This window comes from Torulaspora delbrueckii, chromosome 2, assembly GCF_000243375.1.
Source record: "Torulaspora delbrueckii CBS 1146 chromosome 2, complete genome".
Classification (NCBI taxonomy): domain Eukaryota; kingdom Fungi; phylum Ascomycota; class Saccharomycetes; order Saccharomycetales; family Saccharomycetaceae; genus Torulaspora; species Torulaspora delbrueckii.
The window spans coordinates 808,238-823,579 of NC_016502.1; the positions used below are offsets into that span (position 1 = coordinate 808,238).

Genomic DNA, 15,342 nt, shown 5'->3' on the forward strand with positions numbered 1-15,342 from the left:
GGGGATTCAACAAATAAATTCATTAATCATTGCCTAAGATTTACGCAAGGCGTGGCTTGGACAGTTGAACTGGCAAGGACATACTCTCGATGCCCAGCTACAAGTATTATACGGGGATTTGAGCCCAACACAAATCAAGAGATCTCAAGAAGACAGTCTCAGTTGATTTTAATCAAAGTACCGCTATTAAGGTGGTGAAGTAGGCCACGGCACAATCCACATCGACCAACGACCAACACAACTATCGCTCGATAACTGCGCCAGGTGGTGACTACAGCTCGTCAGAGCACAGATGTCAAAGACTATAACCCATCATCATCGACTGTAATAGTTGATGGTTTCATTAAATTTTCATACAACCTTTGACAATCTTCTAATATTGTCCACTTTATATAATTTAGAGAGAATCAAGTCATACGATGAAAAATTTGCTAGATTTAGGTAGGCGGCCTTCTCAAGAAAGTGAATTATACCAAATAAAGAGTAATTGAGAAGCAGTTGACTTTACGTTCTAATTATTCACTGGACCGGACATCATAGGATGGCCCCAGATTCTGACATGTTGTGGGAAGAGTTCTCTCTTCGTATGGAGAAGAGCTGTCAGAGTTCGTTAGTCTCGATTAGAGTCCCATTTATGGAAGAATTGGCACAGCTGGTTCAAAAAGGGGGATTCGAGACTCCACAATTATCCCAAATTTCTCTCACTCTTTTAAATACATTTACGAGATACCAAGATTCGAAATCAAAATCGCTAGTAACCGAGATCTTACAAACTATTCTAGGCCTCGATGGGAGATTCTTGACAAAGTATCTCGAATTCATTCTAGGTCAAGTGAAAAAATCCCCGGGATCTAAGGCAATGGTTGATTACCTCAATTTGCTTGAGTGGATTCATGCATTTTTACAATTCATTGTCACGGATGATTTTCAATTCGAGCAGCATATTGCTAGTCTGCTGCAAGCTCACGCATTCACCACTTTTGGTATCGAAAACGTTTTGGACAGTCGTGAGACAGTAAAGAAGACCCATTACGAACAAAATCAGCATAGAAGAAGGATGCGTCAGACAATCTTGCAATCAACGACAAAGGCTTTGACCTCGTCGCTCAAACATGACAGTGGGGAAAAGCATCTTGCTTTAATATTGAATTCACTGCTCAAAGACACCAAACTTGGACTGCCTTCGTCGGGTGTAGTCCTTTTGATGGGGGCTCTCACTCTTTCAAGCTTACAGATGTTATCGTCGAAGCCTTCGCTACACAATTTCATAAAAGAAAATTCGGTTGATGATTTTTGCTCATTTGTTGGAAGAGAAGTTATCCTCGGAAAAGCACCACCTTCAGTGTTCTCACTCGAAATATCCTTGCGACCATTTATCCATGAGTTTGTCACCGAAAATGGTTTCAAGACTCACTATCTACCCAACATGGAGAAAGCCAATCTAAGAAATCCACTTTATGGACTAAACTTTTCAGCTGAAGCTTATGCTGGAATTTCTGCCAAACAAGTGGACCTTTTGCATATCTTCGTGTCATCCAAATTAATGACTCAAAGTCTTTCCTCGCTCAAGAGTTCCAAGGAAGAAGTGAGGAATGCCTCATTGCAGTCCATGCTGGCGCTACTCTCTGCAATATCTTCTGAAAAGACCAAGGCGGAAGATCTCGCTAAATTCGTGGATGAGCTATTTAGAAATGTCAAATCTAATCTGAATGCTGATTATAAATCTATGGCATCTACGATTTTCTCCAATATTCCAGCAATATCTCCAGAGGTGAGTTTAACGATCGTTAAGAATCTTTCAGGTTACATTGCAAAAGAAGCAAATGAACAGGCCCTTAGTCGCATGCTAGATGCCTTCTTCTGTCATTATTTCAGCCTGAACGAATCGGATAATACAATCAATCAACTAATCGCTGGAGGTCTGGCAGATAAAAGAGCCAATGTCAGAAAAGTTTGGTTTTGCTATTACTTGAAAAACTGCTCTAAGGCGTCGCCAAATGTTATGAGCGAATTCGAAGACCAATGTCTTGATTTTTTGAAAGATACACTCACACACTACCAAAGAAACGATCAGATGAGCAAGCTTGCTTGCATTGAGTTCATCGATTGCTCGCAGAAAGCGGTGGACTTGAACGAAAAGGTGATAGAAGCTATAAGGGAGCTGCCTGAGACGTTCATGCTAGGCCGTTGTTTTCTGGATCTGACATTGTCTAGAACTTTGTCTGCATCCGACCGTCTGAAATGTGTGAGTATTCTAGAAGAAGCTTTTCAAAGGGAACCTGAATTGGTGGGCTTGAGTGTTGTCGAAGCGCTCGAGATAAAGATCCAGGGTGAGGAAGACGAACCTTCGGAAGCCACTTCCTACAGATATATTACTCCTGTACTGAATGTTATTTCACAACATGTTGTGCAAACATCTTCCCTAGTTAAAGTCCTTGTGAGACTCTTGACGATATCACAGTACGAAAAGTTCAGTATGAAGAATAACTGGGCTGGCTTAGTGATGAACGCTAAGCTGGATCCGGCCAAACTAGTTGAAGATAGTAAGGTTGAAATTGTGAATAAGTTCTCTCAAATTTTGACAGACCCAACCTTGGCGGAATCGGTATATGGCCATTGTGCTTTGAAAGCTTTCGCATATGTCTCCTTCATTAACAGTCGTGCCATCGCCCCAATGGTTTCTAAGATGGTCGAAACTGATTTGCAAACTGGCGAGCTATCGAAATACACCGAGAATGATTTACTAATATGGGCAGGTAATGAAGGCGAAATGGTTTTTGACGTCTTGGAAACTAATACGTCAAAGCAGTCCATCGATAAAAACTCCAAGGACTACGTAACGCTTAAATGGGAAGCTAGCGTCAGGAAGGAACAAGCAAAGAAGACCAATAAAAAACTGACAAAGGAAGAGATATTGCTGGTCAAAGAACAACTCGCTAAGGAATCAGCAGTGAGAGCTAAAGTGTCGCAGAGCGCTTTAAAGCTAAAACGCAGTATTCGGCTGGTTAAACAGCTCACTAAAGATGCAGCTTTAGTGGACAACGGCAAAAATCTATGGTTTCCAGTTGCTGTCTCTCATTTACTCACGCTAATGCAAGAACCAAATTCCTTGGTCTTAGTTGGAAGGTTGGCTCAAGAATCTTACTTAGATTTATCTACCATCATATCTGAAAGGCTTGGTACCGTACGTTTGTTTATTGGCACAGCTATTTTGCGTGTTCTTAAGGTACCTGGTATCGAGGAGCGTTTCCTTCAAGAGCCAGTCTTTGAATTGTTATCAAGGGTGTTGTTTAGGGTAAAATTTGTTTCTGGTCAAAACCCTCTAGACTCCATCACTTTAACATATCTTCTTCCCTTACTGATTAACGTTCTGGAGGAAGGTAAAAGAGTGGCGATAAAAAATGCTGATAAGCCAATCTCGAGAACCGAGTTTGTCGAAGAGGACAAAGAGGAAGAGCATTTGTTGCTGGCAATGGAGATCATTTCAACGCATGCAGAGGCATTTGAGGACTCTTCCATCCCAAGAGTACCAATAATTCAAGTGCTACTATCGCTTTTGACGCTGCCATCAAAGGCCAAGTCGGCCAAAGAATGCCTGAACGCTTTATGTCAAAGTATCTCGGTGGCTCCTACAGGTGAAGATTTGGAAACACTGATATCTAGTGTTTTGTCACCCAATGAGTTCGTTCGTTCCACAGTACTACAAATAATTGATAATGAATTTGAGCTCGAGTCCATGCTGAAACATTCACCTGAGATCTTTATCTGCAAATTTGATTCTGATGAAACCAATGCAAGTGTGGCCGACTTTATATGGGAATTCAACAAATTCAGAATCACAGATGAATTGTTGCACGCTCTATTTACATTTTTTGGTCAACCAGATAGTGGTCTGAGACTTTTCACAGCCAGAGCATACGCTGCCACCTGTAGGTCGCTCATTCATACCGGAAAACGTTCTCCGGATCAATATGTGGGCCTGTTGACCCAGTTCTACTTAGAGAAAGCTGAACCTTTGAAGCCACTACTTGACGAATACGGTTTAGTTGCAGTCGCAGCCGCCGATAGAAAGGATCCATGGGAGGAAAGAAGTACTGCAGCTATTGCGTTACACCAAATTGTTGACTTCCTTGACAAAAATGACTCAGTTACTAAGCTAGTCGAGTTTTTGGTGCAAGATGGCGCTTTAGGAGATAGAGAGCCGTTGGTTCGCCAAGAGATGAAGGAAGCCGGTATCGCTCTGATAACTAAACATGGGGCAAATAATGTGGAGCTTTTGATCCCTATATTTGAAGAGTCATTAAGCGCAAAGACCGCATCGTCTATCAAAGAGAACGTTATTATTCTTTACGGGACACTAGCAAGACATTTGAATTCTGAGGATGATAGAATCCATACAATCATTGCTCGGTTGATTGCCACCCTCGACACGCCTTCATCAGATGTTCAACAGGCCGTGTCGGCATGTTTGTCTCCTTTGGTTCCTATGTTCAAGTCAAGAGCTGAAGAATACATATCAGACCTAATGACGAAGTTGCTGGATCCTGTCACACCAAAGGCATCCAGAAAAGGAGCAGCTTGGGGGATCGCGGGGTTAGTTAAAGGCTACGGTATCTCTTCTCTATCTCAGTTCGATATCATTCGTGATCTGATTGAAGCAGCCGAAGATAAGAAGGAGCCTAAGCGCCGTGAATCCGTTGCATTTGCATTCGAGTATCTTTCGAAGTCTCTAAAGCAATTTTTCGAACCTTATGTCATTGAAGTGCTTCCCAATATCCTGAAAAACTTGGGAGACTCTGTTCCAGAAGTACGGGATGCCACTGCAGAAGCGACAAAAGCCATCATGGCACACACTACCAGTTTTGGTGTCAAAAAACTGATTCCAGTCGCAATCTCAAATTTGGACGAAATCGCCTGGAGAACTAAAAGAGGTTCTGTTGAGCTGCTTGGTAACATGGCATACTTGAATCCTTCGCAATTGTCCAGTTCCTTATCAAGCATTGTACCACAAATTGTCGGAGTTCTGAATGACTCACACAAGGAAGTCCGAAAGGCTGCAGACGAATCATTGAAACGATTTGGTGAAGTTATAAGAAACCCTGAAATTCAAAAGTTGGTTCCAGTTCTGATCAACGCCATTGGTGACCCCACGAAATACACCGACGAGGCGTTGGACTCCTTGATTCAAACTCAATTTGTACACTATATCGACGGTCCTTCTTTGGCATTGATTATTCATGTCATCCACCGTGGTATGCACGACCGTTCAGCTAACACCAAGAGAAAGGCCTGTAAGATTGTCGGAAACATGGCTATCCTTGTTGATACTAGAGACTTGATTCCATACTTGCAGCAACTAATTGATGAGGTCGAAACGGCAATGGTTGACCCGGTTCCTACTACCAGAGCCACTGCTGCTCGTGCGCTGGGGGCCATGGTAGAAAAGCTAGGTGAGGAGCAATTCCCAGACTTGATTGATCGCTTGCTTGGTACGCTGAGCGACGACACGAAGTCTGGTGACAGATTGGGTTCTGCCCAAGCTCTGGCTGAAGTGATTTCAGGACTTGGTTTATCGAAGTTGGAAGAAATGTTGCCGACAATATTGGCGGGTGTTTCAAGCTTCCGAAGCTATGTTAGAGAAGGTTACATGCCTTTGCTGCTGTTTATACCAGTCTGTTTTGGACCTCAATTTGCTCCATACATTAACCAAATTATTCAACCAATTCTAGCGGGTTTGGCTGATAACGACGAGAACATCCGTGACACAGCATTGAAGGCCGGTAAGTTGATTGTCAAGAACTATGCTACCAAGGCTATCGATCTGCTTCTCCCTGAATTGGAGAGGGGTATGTTTGACGAAAACGAGCGTATCAGGCTATCCTCTGTCCAACTTTCTGGTGAGTTGCTCTTCCAGGTCACTGGTGTCTCCTCTAAAAATGAATTTGGAGAGGAAGATGGTGAATACCATGGGGAAGTCACCAAAAAGATGGTGGATGTATTGGGTCAAGAACGTCGTGACAGAATACTATCCGCTCTATTCGTCTGTAGAAACGATACGTCGGGTATCGTCAGAGCTAGCACGGTTGATATCTGGAAAGCCCTTGTTCCTAACACCCCTCGTACTGTCAAGGAGATATTGCCTGTGCTAATAAGCATGATTGTCGTTCACTTGGCGTCATTCTCCATAACGCTGCGCAATATTGCAGCACAAACACTTGGAGACATGGTTCGCCGTGTTGGTGGAAACGCCTTATCACAGCTATTGCCTACTCTGGAAAGATCTCTAGAGGACACGTCTAGTCCTGATTCTAGGCAGGGTGTCTGTATTGCGTTACGTGAGCTCATCGAGTCTTCTTCTGCAGAAACTCTCGCTGAATACCAACCCATGGTTGTCAGGATGATACGTGACACTTTAGTTGATAGCAGCGAGAGTGTAAGAGAGGCATCCGCCCTGTGCTTTGATGCATATCAAGAAGTGGTGGGTAATGTTGCCGTTGACGAAGTGCTACCTTACATGTTGAACTTACTCGAGTCTTCAGCGGATTCACAATATGCGCTTTTGGGTCTTCAAGAGATTATGTCGACCAAATCCGAGCTTATTTTCCCAATATTGATCCCAACACTTTTATCTCCACCAATAGATGCTTTCAGAGCATCCGCAGTCGGTTCCTTGGCGGAAGTTGCAGGTTCTGCGCTTTATAGGCGCTTGTCAACCATTATTAATGCTCTTGTCGATAGTCTTGTTGGAGCTCCGGCTGACGACGCAACGAAAGATGCTCTGAGAAATGCTCTGAGTAAAGTGTTTTTGTCTGTAACTGAGGGAGAAGGCCTTCATCCTCTCCTACAACAGATCATGGCCTTGCTGAAGAGCGAGGTTCCAGAAAAACGCATAGTTATTTTGGAGCAATTGCCCGAATTTTTCTCGAAGACTGTTTTGGATTACGAAATCTACACAACCGATTTTGTTTCCAACGCTATTCTTTCTCTGGATGATAAAGATATGCGGATTGTTAAAGGTAATTATGAAGCATTGTCTGCCCTGCTCGCATCAACTAAAGGTAAATCAGATTTGGAGAAGTTCATCAAGCCAGCTAGACAAGCTCTTCATATGACCGGAAAATCAGGTGAAGACCTGCCAGCATTTGCGTTGCCAAAGGGACCAAACTGTGTTCTACCTATATTCTTGCACGGTTTAATGTATGGCTCCAACGATGAGCGTGAGGATTCTGCTTTAGGTATCGCTGATGTAGTATCCAAGACACCAGCTGCGGGTTTGAAACCATATGTCAGCACAATAACCGGTCCGCTAATTCGTGTAGTGGGAGAAAGATTCAGCAGTGACATAAAAGCAGCCATTCTTTATGCTTTGAATATTCTTTTCGCCAAAATCCCACAATTTTTGAGACCATTTATTCCACAGCTGCAAAGAACCTTCATCAAATCCTTGTCTGACCCATCGAATGAAACACTTAGACTGCGGGCAGCAAAGGCTCTAGGAACCCTAATCGAATATCAACCAAGAGTCGATCCATTAGTGGTTGAATTGGTTACTGGTGCTAAGCAAACTACTGACTTCGGGGTCAAGACAGCTATGTTAAAGGCGCTGTTGGAAGTCGTGAGTAAAGCTGGCACTAAACTGGGCGAACCATCAAAACTGAAAATCGTTGATCTTGTTGAAGAGGGTATTTTATCCTCAAATGATAAACTTGCAACTGCATACGCAAAATTGATCGGTTCCGTTTCAGAAGTTTTGTCCACTGAAGAGGTTCACAAAATTTTGGAGACAAAGGTGTTAGGTTCAGCTCTGACTGACGATTCGAAGAAGTATGGTATCCTGACCTTGAATTCCTTTTTAAGAGATGTGCCCCTCCATATCATCAACACAGACCTTGTGGATGATGTAGTCGAATACGTCCGCAATGCAATTGAGTCACCTAACGCTTATTTCTGCGAAAACGGTCTCATAGCGGCAAGTAAAATGTTGTTATTAGAAAATGAGACGAAGTCACCATTTTCGAAAGCTGAAGCTCAAGAAAGGCTTCACCTAGGTGAGGAAAATATCAAACAGCTGATGAATGCTGTTAGCAGAGCAATTGTACAACCTGTGAGCAGCTCACTGGATGCTAGAAGGCTATCACTTGTTGCTGTTAGAACTCTAGCCAGATTCAAGTTTTCCGAATGCGTTGAACCATTTTTGGATATTTTAGGCCCTTCGATCTTCTCTGGTTTACGTGACACGGTTATTCCAATCAAATTGGCCTCAGAGAAGGCTTACATTGCCGTTTTCAGGTTAGTTGAGGAAGAAGATATGGAGACATTCAATACGTGGTTTGCCAAGATCTCCGCGAACTCAGAATTGGCCAATGCAGCCGGCGTCCCTATACAATCAAGATCGATCGGCGATTACACCAAAAGAGTCGGTAAGCGACTCGCTAACGTTGAACGTGAAAGAATCGCAGAAGGTGGTGATGCCGAAGCCATGTTTAGTGACAGATTCGAAGATGAGAGAGAACTATGGGCAGTTGGTGGAGTTGAACTGAAAGAAGATGTCTAATTAGCCGTATGTACTATTGAACATTTATAGAATTATTTCATGAAATATCCTGTCGCCTATTTTCAACATGATCTAGAAAGTACCATACTAGTCTTTCTAGTTGGGGCAGTCTTTGCCACCATTTGATATCGCTGCATTCACCTCCTCGACATGTCAAAAGCCATTGGGTCAGATTGAAAAGAAGGTATCTGTCGACCAACTTGAGGCATAAATTACATATCAGTAACGCTAGGAGAACGTGACATGCAAGTTTCAAGTAATGAGCATTCGACATGTCGTAGTGTTAAGTGGTATTGATAACAAAATATGCTCGTTCAAGGTGGAGGATGAGTGCTTCTCGGACTTGAAGATCGGTGAGGCTGACGTCCTTCTGAGATTAGAAAAAAATCGTTGGAATAAAATGTCAAGAAATCTTTTCTTGATACAGGCATTGTTTTTGCAAATGTAGCGACCACGTAAGTTCATGACAGCAGCCTGGTATACTACCATGAAGTCGTTAAAAGATAATACATTATTTAACAAGATAGGTGTTACACAACGAAGGCTCTTATTGGTAGAAGGCCATGTCGCCTATGGCTACAGCGTCTTGGCGTTCTCCTTTTCAATTTGAATAAGTCTCCATGACTCATCCTCTTCATTCAATTCCTTGATTACTTCATCTTCCTCCTGAGTGAGACCTGTAATGTCGGTGCTCGGAATATTTTCAGCATCCATACGCACGCTAGGTGCTCCCTGGAGATACCTTATACTCTCTAAGCAACGTATTCGTACATCCTCAAGATACTTTTTGCTATTCATATTTTCGTAAAGGTCATCAAGTACAGGATATAGAGAATAATCGGGACCAAACCAATTGCGAAACGGTATCTCTTCTGGTAATTCTTTAGATAATAGGACATTATTCAGAACACCAGTCTCATAAGCCCAAAGACGAGAAACGTTTCGTGGAGTGTATCCGCCTCCGCCAACAACCAGCATCGGTATACCAAAGGATCTGATGAACTTGACACATTCGCCATGACCTTTAATGGTCAAATTGAAACAACCTATCCTATCGTGTCCCAAGGAATCTGCCCCACATTGCTGTATAATAACCGTTGGTTTATATGATGTTATTAGCGGATCCATAATCGATTTGAAGAGATTGATGTAAGAATCGTCATCAATACCATCCTCGAGTGGAACGTTCATCGCAAAATGTTTACCATTTGCACAACCTACCTCATCATGATTTCCAGTTCCGGGGAAAAACTCTCCATTATACTTGTGAAAAGACACAGTATAGACACGATCTGTGGTGTAAAAAGCCTCTTGAACTCCGTCACCATGATGGAGATCAATATCGATGTAGAGAACCCTGGGGTGATATCGCAGCAAGTTCAAGATCGCTAGGACAATATCGTTAACGTAGCAGAAGCCCGAAGGATTGCTCTTCTTTGCGTGATGTAAACCACCGGACCAGTTGATCGCTATATCGGACTGATCATTGATTAGCTTTCTTGCTGCATCAAGTGATGCGCCTGCATATAGTTTGCAATAATTGAATAAATTTTGGAAAATTGGGCAATCATCTCCAATATTAAATTTCTCCAGCGTACCTCTAGGCATCTTGCTCAGATTCTCTGGTGTAACTTTGTGCAAAAAATCGATATAATCCTGGGTATGAAACTCTGCAATCTCTTCACTAGTGGCTACTCTGGTTTCATACAAATCCATTATCTTGTGCAAACCATAAGATGAAACCAAATGATCTGTTAGCAATAATCTAAACGGCTTCATGGGATGCCTCACACCATAATGGTAATTTGACACTTTCGGATTGAAATGGTATGAAACTCTCGGACAGTATGCAGATCCAAATTCAAAAAGCGGCTGCTCGCTCTTAGTTTTGACATCGTATGAGAACGTCGACGACATACCGAACCAGATCAATCAATGTCGTCAACTCCACCTTCTTCATATAGATCTTGAATTCATAATAGCGATCAATTCCAGCTACCATAATCATATCATCCACAACGAGCAGAGCATTAAGTCAGTAACTCATGAAGGTCCCGTAATTTAACGCATCTAGATTGACCTTGATCTACCCTTCCTCTCTCAGTACTTCAATGTCTTTAAATACCGGAACAACGGTTCTTTTATTGCCCTCATAGCTTTATTTTTAGTCAAGTTATCTCATTAGTTTCAAAAGATGGCGGATTATGGGGGAGAAAAGGTTCATAACTGTATTTGTTGCAGCTTAGTTTCCAATGTGACATGCATGAGTCCACCAATACTATCAATCTTTTCATTAGTCAGTTAACATTTGGATTGCTTGGCGCGAATGTGAAACGTTTCAGGCGCTTGTTCGATCAATATAAAGCTCGGCGGCTCAAAACAAAGGACAGAAACTGTTGTAATTGAGCTCATAGGGGAAGCTTAACGATGATTGACATTGATTTAGTGTGCTTCCTGAAGGAGAATCAATTAGGTTTGGTGGCTTTACCAGTCCTGGGAAATCTAGAAGAGATTTGCCTGCTTTACGCGATTGACCGGAAGATAAGAGGTGAGGATGGTGAAGGTTATACGTTTGAGAGGTTTGTAGAAGTATTGAAAAGAATTTCGGAAGCTGCTCCTGGTTCGCTCAAGTTCAAGAATGACTGTTTGATGGCTGAAGCGCTGGAATTCATTGATGAGACTATTCTGGGAAGACTGCTACTGGTGGTCACCACACCCTACATTAAATATAAGCCTGTAGTCGTCAAGGAAGAAAAACCCAAATTGCTACTAGACCGTTTGACAGGTGCTCTAGAAGATAAGCCCGACTGTAGGCTTACACGCCACAATTTGCTGGATCAACTACGTACTTCCCTTGATGTTGTGCCTGCATCAGTAGAGCTGGGCAAGGAGCGTGTCCAAAACACTGGTTCAATCGCGGAGTACATTCCTGTATGTGCCAACCGCCAACACGCCATGCTACTGGCAAGTTATGTCCATATTGTCAACAACAAGATAGTTTCCTTGCAATCAGCCAAGTTGCCTAAAGCAGAAAGTTACAGCCCTCGATTCATTGAGTGCCTGCAAAGTAAGATCCATTATGTGCCCAATTTGAAACCACAGACTGATCTTAGCCTGGGAGATTGTTCCTACCTCGATACATGCCACAAGTTGAATACCTGTCGGTATGTCCATTATTTACAATATCTTCCAGAGAGTTTAAAGACCAAAATCGCTAACGAAACAAAACAAACGAACAACAAACTGTCATCTCAAAGGGCAGTACCATTTTACGTTCATGGGAATTGTTGTTCAGACGTAGTAAAGTCACAATTGCCCGAGCAATGGATTCAATGCGATGTAAGGAAATTTGATTTCAGTATTCTTGGCAAATTCTCAGCGGTTATAGCCGATCCAGCCTGGAATATCCACATGAATTTGCCCTACGGGACCTGTAATGACGTCGAGTTATTGGATTTACCTCTGAACCAGTTGCAGGACGAAGGAATGCTGTTCCTGTGGGTGACAGGTCGTGCAATTGAGCTGGGGAAAGAGTCTCTAGAAAAATGGGGATACGAAGTTGTGCATGAAATCTCATGGATCAAGACTAATCAACTGGGACGTACCATAGTTACAGGAAGAACTGGTCACTGGTTGAATCACTCGAAGGAGCACCTGCTGGTCGGACTCAAAGGAAATCCATCATGGCTCAACAGACGTCTCGATACGGATTTAATCGTCTCATCAACTAGAGAGACAAGCAGAAAGCCAGATGAATTGTATGGGCTCATAGAGAGGCTCGTGGGGCCACACGCCAGAAAACTCGAAATATTTGGAAGAGATCACAACCTGAGACCGGGTTGGCTTACGGTGGGGAACCAATTAACAGGTACTTGTATTCATGAGGCAGACGTGAAGATGAGGTATCAAAAGTTCATCTCTAATCGAAAAGCCGACCTTGCTAAGAAAAGGGTGGATGGAACTCCCTGCCGCAAATCCACCAATGCTTTCAAACTTCGCCAATAGACATTTGAACTAACCTAGACTATTCACTGGTATTGTTGTGTATGCGATGCCAAGCACGTGACGTTTGTCCAATGGATTCGCCTAAAATCACTCGCTTTCTATCGGTCGCCATTTTTCAAATGTCACTCTACCAGGGAGATATTCAGTGAAGTTTGGAAAGACTTAAGCCATATCGAGCTGAGATCTTACTAAAGGTTGTTTGTGAATTTGGAAACAATTAATACAATTAAAGAATCTACTCATAAAAGATGTTCAGACAAGTTTTGAGAAAATACTCTACTCTACCACCACACGCTTTGGAACCAGCCTTTGGCGGACCAAACAAGGCTGCTGCACAAGCCTTCAAGCAATCCTTGGAAGCTACTCAACACCATGCTAAGGAAACCTCTGGTTTGTGGTACAAGATCAGTCTCTTTGTTGCTTTGCCAGCAATCGCCCTAGCCACTGTCAACACCTACATGATTGAAAAGGAACATTACGATCACCGTCAACATTTGAAGCATGTTCCAGATTCCGAATGGCCAAGAGACTACGAATATCAAAACATTAGAGTTAAGCCATTCTTCTGGGGTGATGGTGACAAGACTTTGTTCTGGAACCCAATTGTCAACAGACACATTGAGCATGAAGATTAAGAGTCTTATTTAAAAGGTAAAAAACGAAATTTGGGCATGATAATTTTTTATTTTGATAATATTTAAACATATTTTAAAAGAGAAATCTGTGGGGACGTCGTCCCCGACATAGAGTTAATACGATAATATATCGATGCACCTACAATCTTATTGATAGGTTGTTGAACATATATAAATGCAAATTCTCGGTTATTCTTAGTGAATGATTATTGGGAATGCTAACGGGCATGTAGATATAAGGACAGAATAAAAACTATAAGAACTCACAATTGGAGAAAAGTTTATTACAATGCAGAAAATATGAAAAGATTGTTAGTGGCAGCCACTGCAATGCTATTTTCTCTTGGATGCCATGAGAAATGTAAGATGCTCTTCTTGAAATCGATATCATCACCCCAGTCCTTATTTCTCGCCGATCTTTGGGCCAATGAACCGAATCTCTTGCTCTTGAAAGCTGTCTTATCAGCCTGCAGTACAATTTCATTGATATTAGCGCCATTATCTTCACCACTGTTCCGGCTAGCATTGCTGCTTCTGCTTCTGCTCCCCTTTCTATCTCCCGAAGCGTTTCTCAATTCATTATCATTATTACCTTTATTATTGCTGCTTGAAGCTTTCAGCGGTTTATCCTTGGTGGAAGTTTTATCGCTGTTGAAGTTGATCGATTGGCTTGTTTCGTTGAAGTTTTTGACAACACCAGTGGCATCATCACCTGTATTGATTACATTGGGATAGATCATAAAATTGTTATTGTAAGAACCAGTCATTACACTTGAACTATCACCACTAAAGCAGACTTCGAATTTATCAAAGATTGCATCATTCTCATAAGTATCACTTAATCTTTCCTTCAATTGGTCATGGATGTTTATCGTTTTTAAAGGTTTCTTATTCATATTGACATCCCAGATCTTGACAGTCAGATAATCCCTAGACGCAATGTAACGACCATTGGGACTAAACTTAACATCTGATATAGAAGAAGTGATCTCTGTGAAAAAATTATGATTGACGGGATCAAGGAACTCTTCAAAAGTTTTTGTCTTATAATCACACAGTGCATTTTGTCGCATATCACAAAGTTTTATGGTACCCTTTGAAGATGAATACATGAAAAGGTTACAATGTTCAGGGTGAAACTCCGCACTAGTGATCACTTCAGTCAATTCTTCCATATTAGCAGGTTTAATATCAACAATGTTAAAACTTTGATCAGGTATATCCAGGTTCCAAAGGTTAACCCTTAAATCGTCTGCACTGATGAACGTCTCCTGATCCGAGCTAACAGATATCGAATTGATATGATATGTGTGTGCATTACTGAAAGTCCTTTTGGGCGCAGCCGCTATGATCTTGTCATGTTGTGATAGTTTAGGTAACCTCAAATTTTGTAAAGTAAGTACTGCTTTAGCAGATCCATTCCCATTGTTTGGGCCATAATTTTTCTTCATTGCTAGACCTTCAGATAAATTATTTTCACTAACGAGCTTGACGTTCTTTTCATAAATTTTCCAAAGTTTAATAGTCTTATCATTCGTACTAAGCAAAAAGTGAGATTTTTGAGTTGGTCGTAACCATTTTATCTGATTAATCTTTTCTTCAATCTCCAATGATTTCAAATAATCGAATTCTGCATCATGACTTTGAAACTCTGTTAAAAATTTGTATTCACAATGTTTACTATTATTTCTTTCGAACAAAACAACTCGACCACCCCGATCACCGGTTGCCAAATAGTCCCCACGGCGATCAAACTCAACTGCTGTGATTATATCGGCCTCTGTGACGACGATGTCCGCCTTGTCACCAAAACACTGACTAAATTTGAAATCGAAATTTTCTTGTGTCATTGCATCAAATGTCTCCAAACGACCCCACAAGAGTAAAAGGTCAATGCGATTCCCCGGTCCCTATCGATTCAAACTAGTCGTAAAGGCAACTAATCTAGCAATCTTGGTGAGTGACACTTGGCATTCTTGAAGGCTAAATCCCAATTAAAGGGAGAACAACAAATTTTCTAGCTTACAGGGGTCGCGTCACATAAGACGAAACCTTCAACCATATAAGTTAATTGAAGCTTAAGTACTATAAATGATGAGCTAAGTGAACTTGGACGATAAAAGTTGATGAATGATACCGATCGTAACA

The 15,342-nt window shown here is 41.9% G+C and overlaps 6 protein-coding genes across 6 annotated transcripts; 3 read left to right on the top strand and 3 right to left on the bottom strand.

The window, feature by feature from the left end:
* Nucleotides 1-541: 541 nt before the first annotated feature.
* GCN1 (Gcn1p) lies at nucleotides 542-8,554 on the top strand (the record flags this gene model as incomplete). Its single annotated transcript, XM_003679748.1, has 1 exon — nucleotides 542-8,554. One exon carries the CDS (start codon nucleotides 542-544, stop codon nucleotides 8,552-8,554), a length of 8,013 nt encoding a protein of 2,670 aa, XP_003679796.1.
* Nucleotides 8,555-8,591: 37 nt separating this feature from the next.
* On the bottom strand, nucleotides 8,592-8,828 carry TDEL0B04570 (uncharacterized protein; the record flags this gene model as incomplete). Its single annotated transcript, XM_003679749.1, has 1 exon — nucleotides 8,592-8,828. One exon carries the CDS (start codon nucleotides 8,826-8,828, stop codon nucleotides 8,592-8,594), a length of 237 nt encoding a protein of 78 aa, XP_003679797.1.
* A 302-nt stretch (nucleotides 8,829-9,130) lies between these two features.
* Nucleotides 9,131-10,471, bottom strand: HOS2 (histone deacetylase HOS2; the record flags this gene model as incomplete). The annotated part of the gene is made up of 1 exon (XM_003679750.1): nucleotides 9,131-10,471. The coding sequence occupies one exon, from the start codon at nucleotides 10,469-10,471 to the stop codon at nucleotides 9,131-9,133; it is 1,341 nt and encodes a 446-aa protein (XP_003679798.1).
* A 510-nt stretch (nucleotides 10,472-10,981) lies between these two features.
* IME4 (mRNA (N6-adenosine)-methyltransferase) lies at nucleotides 10,982-12,559 on the top strand (the record flags this gene model as incomplete). The annotated part of the gene is made up of 1 exon (XM_003679751.1): nucleotides 10,982-12,559. The coding sequence occupies one exon, from the start codon at nucleotides 10,982-10,984 to the stop codon at nucleotides 12,557-12,559; it is 1,578 nt and encodes a 525-aa protein (XP_003679799.1).
* A 248-nt stretch (nucleotides 12,560-12,807) lies between these two features.
* Nucleotides 12,808-13,194, top strand: COX13 (cytochrome c oxidase subunit VIa; the record flags this gene model as incomplete). Its single annotated transcript, XM_003679752.1, has 1 exon — nucleotides 12,808-13,194. One exon carries the CDS (start codon nucleotides 12,808-12,810, stop codon nucleotides 13,192-13,194), a length of 387 nt encoding a protein of 128 aa, XP_003679800.1.
* A 284-nt stretch (nucleotides 13,195-13,478) lies between these two features.
* CDC55 (protein phosphatase 2A regulatory subunit CDC55) lies at nucleotides 13,479-15,044 on the bottom strand (the record flags this gene model as incomplete). The annotated part of the gene is made up of 1 exon (XM_003679753.1): nucleotides 13,479-15,044. The coding sequence occupies one exon, from the start codon at nucleotides 15,042-15,044 to the stop codon at nucleotides 13,479-13,481; it is 1,566 nt and encodes a 521-aa protein (XP_003679801.1).
* Between the last annotated feature and the right edge of the window lie 298 nt (nucleotides 15,045-15,342).